At 37.7% G+C, this 13,291-nt stretch overlaps 1 protein-coding gene across 2 annotated transcripts in view; it reads right to left on the bottom strand.

Annotated features, from left to right (window-relative positions):
• MYO5C (myosin VC) overlaps positions 1–13,291 on the bottom strand; it is a 129,146-nt gene that overhangs the window by 90,497 nt on the left and 25,358 nt on the right. For both annotated transcript variants that reach the window (XM_021095283.1, XM_005659597.3), the window contains exon 5: positions 12,484–12,640. In XM_021095283.1, the coding sequence (XP_020950942.1) occupies positions 12,484–12,640 (157 nt within the window). The remainder of the gene's footprint in view (positions 1–12,483; positions 12,641–13,291) is intronic.

Below are 13,291 nucleotides of genomic sequence, written 5' to 3'. Positions count from 1 at the left end.
CACACCCTGCTGCTGCTACTGCCAAATGCTCTGGTCACCTTGTAGATATGCCTAGAGCTCATTATCACTTCCCAGAGCCCTGCAAAAGGAAGTAGCCTGTGCAACCTTCCTGTAGGTCCTTGCTGCTGTTGAGAGCCCAATAACCAGGCACTGACTGCTGACCCTATCCATTGCCTCCTTCTCCCTGAAAACACACTGAGCATCCTGGGGATAACAGCCTGCTCACACCAAAGAAAGAGACAGCAAATATTCAAACTCCCACATCAAAAATAAATAGTAACCCCCCCAAAAAAAATACAAAGGGGTACTCTTGCATAGAAGTAGCCTTACAAGACTGCAGTTTGGCTTCTCCAATATCACAGAAAAAGAAAAACACAAGCAAGATGAAGAAGCTCAGAAACCATTCTCAGTTAAAGCAACAAAAGAATTCACCTAAAAGAGCCAATGATGAAACAGACCTCTGCAGTCTGACAGACGTTGAGTTCGGAAGGAAGACAGTGAAAATACTGAAGGAATTAAGAGAGGATATGAACAGTAATGCAGATACCTTTAGAAAGGAACTAGAAAATATAAGGAGTCAAGAAAAACTAGAAAATTAATTTTCAGAGATGCAAACTGAGCTAAAGGCAATAATGAGCAGAATGAATAATGCAGAGGAATGAATTAGTGATGTGGAAGATAGAATAATGGAAATCACCCAATCATGACAGCAGACGTAAAGCCAAATGAAAAAACATGAAAGCAATATAAGAGACCTATGAGACAATATAAAGTGGGCCAATATGTGATAGGAATTCCAGAAGGAGAAGAAAAAGAAAAGAGGATTGAAAATATATTTGAAGAAATTCTGGCTGAAAACTTGCCAAATCGAAAGGATACTGATATCAAGATCAGGAAGCACAGAGGTCCCCAAACAAACTGAACCCAAACAGGCCCACACCAACACATACTGCAATAAAAATGGCAAAATTAAAGATAAAGAGAGGATTCTAAAGGCAGCAAGAGAAAAGAAAAGTATTGATTATAAGGGCACCCCTATAAGGCTATTAGCTGATTTCTCTACAGAAACACTGCAGGCCATAACGGAGTGGCAAGATATATTTAAAGTACAGAAAGGAAAATATTTGCAACATAGAATACTCTATCCAGCAAGAATATCATTTAAAATAGAAGCAGGAGAAGATGGGAATAAGATGGTGGAAGACAAGGACTGGAGCTCAACTTCTCTCCTAAAAATAACAAAATTTACAACCAAATGCTGAGCAATCTTCAGCCAAATGGACTGGAAACTTTCGAAAAGATATCCTACTCCAGAAGGCAAAGAGGAGGCCCCATCAAGAGGTGGGAGGGGTGATTACATGATATAAGCAACCCCTTAATTCCTGGGTGGGAAAATCCACAGAGGGAAAGGTAACTGGTTCACAGAGACTCACCACAGGAGTGAGAGTTCTGAGCCCTACATCAAACCCCATGTGTGGGGATCTGGCACTGGGACAAAGCCCCTGGAGCAACTGGCATTGAGGGCCAGTGGGGCTTGGGTGCACAGGAGCTCCATGGAACTGGGGGAAGTGGACATCCCATTCTTGGAGGGAGCACACAGACTTTCACGTGCACTAGATCTGAAGGCAAAGGAGGGTCTCCATGGGATCTGGGTCAGACCTGGCTGCTGTTCTTGGAAGACCTCCTGGGAAAACAGGGGTGAATGTGGCTTGTTGTGGGGGAAGGACATTGGAAGCAAAGCTCTCGGTAATATTCAGCAGGATGCCCTTCTCTGGAGGTGGCCATTTTGGGAAAATCTGGCCCACCCATCAACACTGAGAAGCCCCAAACCAAACAACAATCCAGGTGGGATCACAACCCCACCCATCAGTAAATAGGCTTCCTAAAGAACCCCCAGGCACACAGCCACCTCTAACCTCACCCAGAGACAAAGCCCCACACACCAGAGGGATAGGAATCAGCCTCATCTATCAGTGGGCAGGCATCAGTCCCTCCCATCAGGAAGCCTACAGCAAGCCCCCATACCAACTTCAACCACAAGGGAGACAGATGCCAGAAGTAAGAGAAGCTACAACTCTATTGTCTGTAAAAAGTTCACCACAGCAAAAACCTGTAAAAATGAAAAGACAGAGAACTATAACTCAGATGAAGGAGAAGAAAAAAACCCAGAAAAACAGCTAAGTGATCTAGAGATTATCAGCCTCCAGGAAAAAGACAACAAGCTAATGACACTGAAGATGATACAAGACACTGGAAATAAACTGGAGGCAAAGATGGATAATTTACAGGAACCACTGAGCAAAGAGATGCAAGATATAAAACTTAAACAAGAAGGGATGCAAAATACAATAACGGAAATAAAAAATTCACTAGAAGCAACCAATAGAAGAATAAGGAGGCAGAAGAATGAATAAGAGAGATGGAGGGCAGATCAGTGGAAATCATGGATGTGGAACAGAAAAGAGAAAAAGATTGAAAACAAATGAAGAGAGTCTCAGAGAACTCTGGGACAACATTAAATGCACCAACATCCGTATTATAGGGGTGTCAGAAGGAGAAGAGAGAAAGGGACAGAAAAAGTATTCCAAGAGATAATAGCTGAAAACTTGCCTAACATGGGAAATGAACCACTCACTCAAATCCAGGAAGGGCAACGAGTACCATATAAAATAAACCCAAGGAGGAACACCCCAAGACACATATTAATCAAACTGACCAAAGTTAAAGAAAAAGAGAAAATACTGAAAGAAGCTAGGGAAAAGAAACAAATGACATACAAGGGAACCCCAATAAGGTTACTGGCAGATTTTTCAGCAGAAACTCTGCAGGCCAGAAGGGAGTGGCATAATATACTTAACAGAATGAAAGGAAAAAACCTCCAACCAAGATTCCTTTACCCAGCAAGGCTCTCATTCAGATTTCAAGGAGAAATCAAAAGCTTCACAGATAAGAAAAAGCTAAGAGAATTCAGCAACACTAAACCATCCTTACAGCAAATACTAAAGGAACTGCTCTAGACTGAAAAGAAAAGGCAGCAACCGGAAACAAAAATACCGCAAATGACAAGGCTCACCAGTAAAGGTATATATACAGCAAAGATAAAAAATCATCCGCACACAATTATGCTACCAAGATCAGAAATCATGAGAAGAGGAGGGTATAATGCAGGACGCTGGAGATGCACTTGCAATTAAGAGCCCAACAACTTAAAACAATCTCGTATATATATAAACCCTTATCTAAACTTCAGAGTAACTAACTATAAACCAAAAATCTACAATTGATACACAAACAAATAAGAAAAATCAAGTCAAATACAACACTAAAGAGTGTCATCAAACCACACGAGGAGAGAACAAGAGAAGGGAAGAAAAAAGAGCAACAAAAACAAATCCAAAGCAGTTAATAAAATGGCAATAAGAACATACATATCAATAATTACCTTAAATGTTGATGGATTAAGTGCCCCAACCAAAAGACATAGACTGGCTGAATGGATACAAAAACAAGATCCATATATATGCTGTCTTCAAGAGACCCACTTCACTTCTAGGGACGCATACAAATCAAAAGTGAGTGGATGGCAGAAACTATTCCATGCAAACAGGAATCAAAAGAAAGCTGGAGTAGCAATACTCATATCACACAAAATAGACTATAAAATGAAGAATATTTTAAGGGACAAGGAAGGTCACTACATAATAATCAAAGGATCAAGCCAAGAAGAAGAGAGAACAATTTTAAATATCTACGCACCCAATATCGGTTCACCACAATATATGAGGCAACTGCTAACAACCCGAAGAGGAGAAATCAACAATAGCACAGTCATAGTGGGGAACTTTAACACTCCCCTTACAGCAATAGACAGATGATTCTGACAGAAAATCAACAAGGAAACACAGGCCCTGAATGAAGCATTAGACCAGATGGACTTAATAGATATTTATAGGACATTCCATCCAAAACCAACAGAGTACACATTCTTCTCAAGTGCACATGGAACATTCTCTATGATTGAGCACATCCTGGGCTACAAATCAAACCTTGATAACTTTAAGAAAATTGAAATTATATCAAGCATCTTTTCCAACACAATGCTATATGACTGGAAAGCAACAAGAAAAAAATGCAAAAAACACAAACATGTGGACACTCAACATGCTACTAAACAACAAATGGATCACTGAAGAAATAAAAGAGGAAATTTAAAAATACCTAGAAGCAAATGACAACAAAGATATGACACTCCAAAATCTACGGATGCAGCAAAAGCCATTCTAAGAGGAAAGTTTATAGTAATACAATCCCACCTCTGGAAACAAGAAAAAGCTCAAATGAAGAACCTAACTTTACATCTAAAGCAGCTAGAGAGAGAATGGCCAAGACCTAAAGTTAGCAGAAGGAAAGAAATCATAAAGATCAGAACAGAAATCAATGAAATAGAAACGAAGAAAACAATAGAAGAGATCAACGAAACAAAAAGCTGGTTCTTTGAAAAGATCAACAAAATTGATAAACCCTTAGCCAGACTTATCACGAAAAAAAGAGGACTCAAATCAATAAAATTAGAAATGAAAAAGGAGAAGTAACAATGGACATCACAGAAATACAGAGGATCATAAGAGACTACTTCATGCAACTATATGCCAATAAAATGGAAAACCTAGAAGAAATGGACAAAGTCTTAGGTACAATCTTCCAAGACTAAACCAAGATGACATAGAAAAGATGAACGGACCAATCACAAATACTGAAATTCAAATAGTGATTAAAAAACTTCCAACAAACAAAAGTCCAGGATCAGATGGCTTCACAGGCGAATTCCATCAATCATTTAGAGAAGAGCTAACACGTCTCCTTCTGAAACTATTTCAAAAAATTGCAGAGGAAGGGATACTCCCAAACTCATTCTATGAGGCCACCACCACCCTAATACCAAAACCAGACAAAGATACCACAAAAAAAAACCACAGGCCAATTTAACTGATGAACATTGATGCAAAAATCCTCAATAAACTACTAGCAAACCACATCCAACAATACATTAAAAGGATTGTACATCATGATCAAGTGGGATTTATCCCAGGGATGCAAGGATTTTTCAATATCTGCAAATCAATCAGTGTGATGTACCACATTAACAAACTGAAGAATAAAAACCATTTGATCCTCTCAATAGATGCAGAAAAAGCCTTTGAAAAAATCCAACACCATTTCTGATAAAAACCCTTCAGAAAGTGGGCACAGAGGGAACCTACCTCAACATAATAAAGGCCATATGTGCCAAACCCACAGCGAACATCATTCTCAATGGTGAAAAGCTGAAAGAATTCCTGCTGAGATCAGGAACAGGACAAGGATGTCTGCTCTCACCACTACAACTCAGCATAGTTTTGGAAGTCCTAGCCACAGTAATCAGAGAAGTAAAAGAGATAAAAGGAATCCAAAGTGGATAGGAAGAAGTAAAACTATCACTATTTGCAGATGACATGGTACTTTACCTAGAGAATCCTAAAGACTCTACCAGAAAACTGTTAGAGTTCATCCAGGAATTCGGCCAAGTCACAGGATACAAAATTAATACACAGAAATTGACAGCATTTCTACATACTAACAATGAAAGATCAGAAAGAGAAATTAGGGAAGCAATCCCATTTACCATCACATCCAAAGGAATAAAATACCTAGGAGTAAACCTACCTAAAGCGACAAAAGCCCTGTACTCTGAAAACTCTAAGACACTGATGAAAGAAATGAAAGATGACACAAATACATGGAAAGACATACCATGTTATTGGATTGGAAAAGTCAATATTATCAAAAGGATTATACTATGGAAGGCAATATACAGATTCCATGCAATCCCTATCAAATTACCAAGGACATTTTTCACAGAACTCAAGCAAAATATTTTAAAGTTTGTTTGGAAGCACAACAGACCCAGAATAGCCAAAGACATCCTGAAAAAGAAAAATGGAGCAGGAGGAATCAGGCTCCTGGACTTCAGACTATACTACAAAGCAACAGTTATCAAATCCGTATGGTACTGGCACAAAGATAGAAACATAGATCAGTCTAATAGGATAGAAAGTCCAGAATTAAACCCATGTACCTACAGCCAACTAATCTATGACAAAGGAGGCAAGAATATACAATGGAAAAAAGACAGCCTCTTCAATAAGTGGTGCTGGGAAAACTCGATAGCTACACGGAAAAGAATGAAATTAGAACACTCCCTAATACCATACTGAAAAATAAACTCAAAATGGATTAAAGATCTAGATATAAGACCAGACACTATAAAACTCTTAGAGGAAAACATAGGCCAAACACTCTCTGACATAAACCACAGCAACATCTTCTCAGATCCACCTCTTAGAGTAATGACAGTAAAAACAAAAATAAACAAAGTGGACCTGATCAAACTTAAAAGTTTCTGCACAGCAAAGGAAACCTTAAACAAAACTAAAAGACAAGCCACAGAATGGAAGAAAATATTTGCAAATGAATCAACTGACAAAGGATTAATCTCCAAAATTCATAAACACCTCCTACCGTTCAATACCAAAAAAACAAATAACCTCATCCAAAAATGGGCAGATGATCTAAACAGACAGTTCTCCAAAGACATACAGATGGCCAAAAAACACAAGAAAAGATGTTCAACATCACTCATCATTAGAGAAATGCAAATCAAAACCACCATGAGGTACCACTTTGCACCAGCCAGAATGGTCATCATCAAAAAGTCTACAAACAATATGTGCTGGAGAGTGTGTGGAGAAAAAGGAACCCTAGTACACTGTTGGTGGGATTGTAGATTGGTTTAACCACTGTGGAAAACAGAATGGAGATACCTCAGAAAAATAAAAATGGAACTACCATTTGATCCAGCAATCCCACACCTGGGCATCTATCCAGAGAAAACCATGACTCACAAAGACACATGTACTCCGATGTTCATTGCAGCACTATTTCCAATAGCCAAGACATGGAAACAACCACAATGTCCATCAACAGAGGAGTGGATCCAGAAGATGTGGTACATATACACAATGGAATATTACTCAGCCATTAAAAGTAACGAAATACAGCATTTTTATAAACATGGATGGACCTAGAAATTATCATGCTAGGTGAAGTCAGTCAAACAATGAGACACCAACATCAAATGCTTTCACTGACATGTGGAACCTGAAAAAAGCACACAATGAATTTCTTTGCAGAAGAGATAATGACACACATACTTTGAAAAAACTTATGGTTTCCAAAGGAGACAGTTTGGGCCGGGGGGGATGCGCTGGGGGTGTGGGATGGAAATCCTATAAAATTGGACTGTGATGATCACTGTACAACTATAAGTGTAATAAAATCATTGAGCATTAGTAATAAAAAATAAAAATAAATAAATTAGAAGGGGAAATACAGAATTTCTCCAACAAACAAAAGCTTAAATAGTATAGCAATATGAAACCCATTCTAAAAGAAATACTGAAAGGGCTTCTCTAAATTACAAAACAAAAATTAAGAATAATTACGATGGAAAAACCACAATTGGAAAGCAATCACTTAAATAAGCAAGCATACAGGTCTGAACATGATGATGTTAAAAAAAATACACATCAAAATCATACAGTGTGAGGAAGGAAAGTAAGAAAGTATAGATTTTTTTATTTTAATGATGTTTTTGGGCCTATATGACTATCAGGCTAAAGTAAGCAGGTATAGGAAGGGGTTAACATACTTAAAAAACAGGGCAACCACAAATCAAAACTGAACATTACATTCACAAAATCTGAAACGCACTCAAGCATTAAATTAATGGAAATCTTCCAACCAAAAAAAAAGAAGAAAAGAGAAACAAAGAATCAACTGGAAAACAAGGTTTAAAATGGCAATAAATACATATCTATCAACAATCACCTTAAATGTCAATGGACTGAACGCTCCAATCCAAAGACATAGAGTGGCAGATTGGATGAAAATTCAAAAACTTTCAATAGGCTGCCTATAAGAAACTCACCTTAGATCAAAGGATACATATAGATTGAAAGTGAGGGGATGGGAAAAGATATTTCATGCCAGTGGTCAAGACAGGAAAGCAGGAGTTGCAATACTCATATCAGACAAAATAGACTTTAAAATGAAGGCCATAAAGAAAGACAAAGAAGGACACTATTTCATGGTTAAAGGATCCATTCAAGAAGAGGATATTACAAAGTCAATATCTATGCCCCTAATATAGGAGCACCCAGATACCTACAACAAATACTAACAGATATAAAAGGAGAAATTGATGGGAATACAATCATAGTAGGAGACTTTAAAACCCCACTCACATCACTGGACAGATCCTCTAGACAGAAAATAAATAAGGCAACAGACATCCTAAGTGACACAACAGAAAAATTAGACTTAATAGACATTTTCAGGACATTACATCCTAAAAAATCAGAATAAACATTCTTCTCAAATGCACATGGAACATTCTCAAGAATTGATCACATACTGGGGTACAAAACTAACCTCAACAAATTTAAAAGTATAGAAATTAATTCAAGTATCTTCCCTGCCCACAGTGACATGAAAGTAGAAATCTACCACAAGAAAAGAAATGAGAAAAAACTTACAACATGGAGACTAAACAACATGCTACTAAAAAACCGATGAGTCAATGAGGAAATCAAGAAGGAAATTAAAAATACCTTCAGACAAATGATAATGAAGACAGAACCACTCAGAATCTATGGGATGACACAAAAGCAGTGCTCAGAGGGAAATTCACAGCAATACAGGCCTTCCTCAAAAAAGATGAAAAATCTCAAATTGACAACTTAACTCATTACCTAAATGAATTAGAAAAAGAAGAACAAGAAATACCTAACATCAGCAGAAGGAAGGAAATCATAAAGATCAAAGAGGAAATCAATAAAATAGAGATTCAAAAAAGAGAAAAAATCAATAAAACGAAGAGCTGGTTCTTTGAAAAGCTAAAATAAATTGGCAAGCCTCTGGCCAGACTCACCAAGAAAAGAAAAGAAAAAACCCAATAAACAAAATAAGAAATGAAAAAGGACAAGTCAAAACGGATACTACAGAAATACAAAAAAACATGAGAGAATACTATGAACAATTGTATGCCAACAAATTTGACAACCTAGAAGAAATGGACAACTTTCTAGAGACTTACAGCCTGCCAAAACTGAATCAAGAACAAACAGATCAACTGAACAGACCAATCACTAGAAATGAAATTGAATATGTCATAAAAACACTCCCTACAAATAAAAGTCCAAGACCAGATGGCTTCACAGGAGAAATCTACCAAACATACAAGGAGGAACTTATACCCATCCTCCTTAAACTTTTTCAAAAGGTTGAAGAAGAAGGACCACTCCCAAAGACATTCTATGATGTCACCAGCACCCTAATTCCAAAACCAGACAAAGACACCACCAAAAAAGAAGACTCTAGGCCAGTATCTTTGATGAACAGAGATGCAAAAATTCTCAACGAAAGTTTAGCTAATTGAATCCAACAGCCTATCAAAAAGATCACACACCACGACCAGGTGGGATTCATCCCAGGTGCACAAGGATGGTTCAACATACGCAAATCAATCAACGTCATACACCACATTAACAAAAGAAAAGTCAAAAAAACACATGATCATCTCAATAGATACAGAAAAAGCATTTGACAAAGTCCAACATCTATTCATGATTAAAAACTCTTACCAAAGTGGGTATAGAGGAAACATTCCTTAACATAATAAAAGCCATTTATGACAAACCCACAGCAAATATAATATTCAATGGAGAAAAACTGAAAGCCTTCCCACTACAACCTGGAACAAGACAGGGATTCCCACTCTCACCACTGCTATTCAACATAGTATTGGAAGTCCTAGCCACAGCAATCAGACAAAAGAAATAAAAGGCATCTAAAATGGAAGAGAAGAAGTAAAACTGTCAATGTATGCAGATGACATGATACTATATATAGAAAACCCTAAGGATTCAACCCAAAAACTACTTGAACTGATCAACAATTTCAGCAAAGTAGCAGGATATATGATCAACATTCAGAAATCAGTCACATTTCTGTATACTGACAATGAAATATTGGAATAGGAATATATGAAAGTATAATACCTTTTAAAATTGCACCCCAAAAAATTAAATACCTGGGAATATACCTGACCAAGGAGGTGAAAGACTTATATGCCAAGAACTATAAAACATACATCAAGGAAATTAAAGAAGATGTAAAGAAATGGAAAGATTAATATTGTAAAAATGGCCATACTACCCAAAGCAATCTACAGATTCAATGCAATCCCTATCAGATTACCCATAACATTTTTCACAGAACTAGAACAAACAATCCAAAAATTTATGTGGAACCACAGAGGACCCAGAATTGCCAAAGCAATTCTGAGGAACAAAAACCAAGCAGGAGGCATACCTCTCCCAGACTTTAGGCAATATTACAAAGCCACAGTAATCAAGACAGTGTGGAACGGTTACCAAAACAGACAGACAGACCATTGGAACAGAAGAGAGAACCCAGAAATAAACCCAGACACCTAGGGTCAATTAATCTTGGACAAAGGAGGCAAGAACATAAAATGCGAAAAAGACAGTCTTTTCAGCAACTGGTGCTGGGAAACCTGGACAGCTGCATGCAAATCAATGAAACTAGAACAAACCCTCCCACCATGCACAAAAATAAACTTAAAATGGCTGAAAGAATTAAACTTAAGACAAGACACCATCAAACTCCTGGAAGAGAACATAGGCAAAACATTCTAAACCTTACAAATGTTTTCTCAGGTCAGTCTCCCAAAGCAATAGCAATAAAAGCCAAAATAAACCCATGGGACCTAATCAAACTGAAAAGCTTTTGCACAACAAAGGAAACTAAAAAGAAAACAAAAAGACAACTCACAGAATGTGAGAAAATAGTTTCAAATGAGGCAATGGACAAGGGCTTAATCTCTAAAATATACAAACAATTTATACAACTCAACAGCAAAAAAAGCCAACAACCCAATAGAAAAATGGGCAAAAGACCTAAATAGACATTTCTCCAAGGAAGATGTACAGATGGCTGTTTACAAGCACATGAAAAAATGCTCAACATCCCTGATTATTAGAGAAATGCAAATCAAAATTACCACGAGATACTACCTCACACCAGTCCGAATGGCCATCATTAATAAGTCCACAAATAACAAATGCTGGAGGGGGTGTGGAGGAAAGGGAATCCTCCTGCACTGTTGATGGGAATGTAAGCTGGTACAACCACTATGGAGACCAGTATGGAGGTACCTTAGAAATCTATACATAGAACTACCATATGACCCAGCAATTCCACTCTTGGGCATACATCTGAACAAAACTTTCCTCAAAAAAGACACATGCACCCACATGTTCATTGCATCACTCTTCACAATAGCCAAGATATGGAAACAACCTAAATGTCCATCAGATGACTGGATTAAGATGTGATATATATACACAATGGAATACTACTCAGTCATAAAAAAGAACAAAATAATTACACTTGCAGCAACATGGATGGAACTAGAGACTCTCATCCTGAGTGAAGTAAGTCAGAAAGAGAAAGACAAATACCATATGATATTCCACTTATATCTGGAATCTAATACACGACACAAATGAACCTTTCCACAGAAAAGAAAATCATGGACATGGAGAATAGACTGTGGTTGCCAAAGGGGAGGAGGAGGGATTGGGATGGATGGGGTGCTTGGGGTTAATAGATGCAGACTATTGCCTTTGGAATGGATTAGCAATGAGATTCTGCTGTGTAGCACTGGGAACTATGTGTGATCACTTATGATGGGGCATGATAATGTGAGAGAAAAGAATGTATACATGTATGTGTAACTGGGTCACCATGCTATACAGTGGAAAATTGACAGAACAGTGTAAACCACCTATAATGGGAAAAAAAATCATTATATAAATAAAAATAAAAATAAAAATAAAGTGAATGTCACAATAAAGCAAATCACATGAATTTTTTTGATTCCCAGTTCATATAAAAGTTATGTTTACACTATACTGTAGTCTAGCAAGTGTGAAATAGCATTATTCTAAAAAATCAATGTACACACCTTTACCAAAAAATAATTCATTGCTAAAATATTCTATCATCTGGCCCCTCAGTGAGTCATACCTTTTTCCTGGTGGCAGGTTTGAAATATCGCAGGAGTTACCAAAACCTGACACAGACATAAAGTCTTTTGGAAAAAAAATGCACTGATAGACTTGCTCAATGCGGGGTTGCCGTAAATCTTATATTTGTTAAAAAAAAAAAAAAGCAATCTCTGTGAGGCACAATAAAGCAAAGAGTAATGAAACAAGGTATGCCTGTACACACAAATCAGCCCACTTATTTTTACATATGCTGTTGCCTCTGACCCCACCCCCACCCTCATGGGGTACACACCTCAGTTATGGGGTTTGATGCCAGAACCTTGTCTTCCACATGAGCATTACTGCTGGACTTGCTGACGGTGGCAAAGTATCTCATGGCATAGCGAGCAGATACTGTCTTTCCAGCTCCTGACTCCCCGCTTACAATTATTGACTGATTTTTATTGTTTCTAAAGCAAATAAATACAAAGATTTTTTTAAAATATTGTTTTCTTCCTATTAAAAAGGCAAATTACATTCATTACAAAAAATGCAGATAAGTCAGAAGAAGGGACTTTGTTTCATCACTCTAGAGTAACTATTTTTAAACATACCAGTGAATTTCCTTCCAGTCTTTTTCTCTGTGACCCTGCTGAACACACAACTTTGTTTCCTGCAATATCTCCTGTATTAAGAGTCTGCCAGACCAGTACCAAATCAATCACTGATCCACAAGGAGGACTCACAGGACTCAGCGCATATTTCTACTCATGGCTAAGACTGATTATACCAAGAGGGTACAAAGCAAATCAGCAAAGGGAAAAGGCACGTGGGATCAAGTCCAGAGGAAGCCAGGTGTAAACTTCCAAGAGTCCTCGCCCAGTGGAGCCACACATTTACTTTCTATAACAATGGATTATAACAATACACAGGAAACACTGTCTACCAGGGGAGCTAAAAGAGACTCACAGTCCAGGGTTTTTACTAGGATCTGGTCACATAGGCATCCTCTGCTATCACACATCCAAATTCCAGACGCCCAGAAGGAAAGCAAGTGTTCAGCATGAACGACACTGTTCACACAAACCGTTTAGGTGCAATGGACCCCTCTCATCAATTAG

The sequence above is a fragment of the Sus scrofa genome, chromosome 1 (genome assembly GCF_000003025.6).
Source record: "Sus scrofa isolate TJ Tabasco breed Duroc chromosome 1, Sscrofa11.1, whole genome shotgun sequence".
Taxonomy (NCBI): Eukaryota; Metazoa; Chordata; class Mammalia; order Artiodactyla; family Suidae; genus Sus; species Sus scrofa.
Note: the sequence above shows the minus strand (reverse complement) of the source record. Positions and strands in the feature narration are given on the sequence as shown.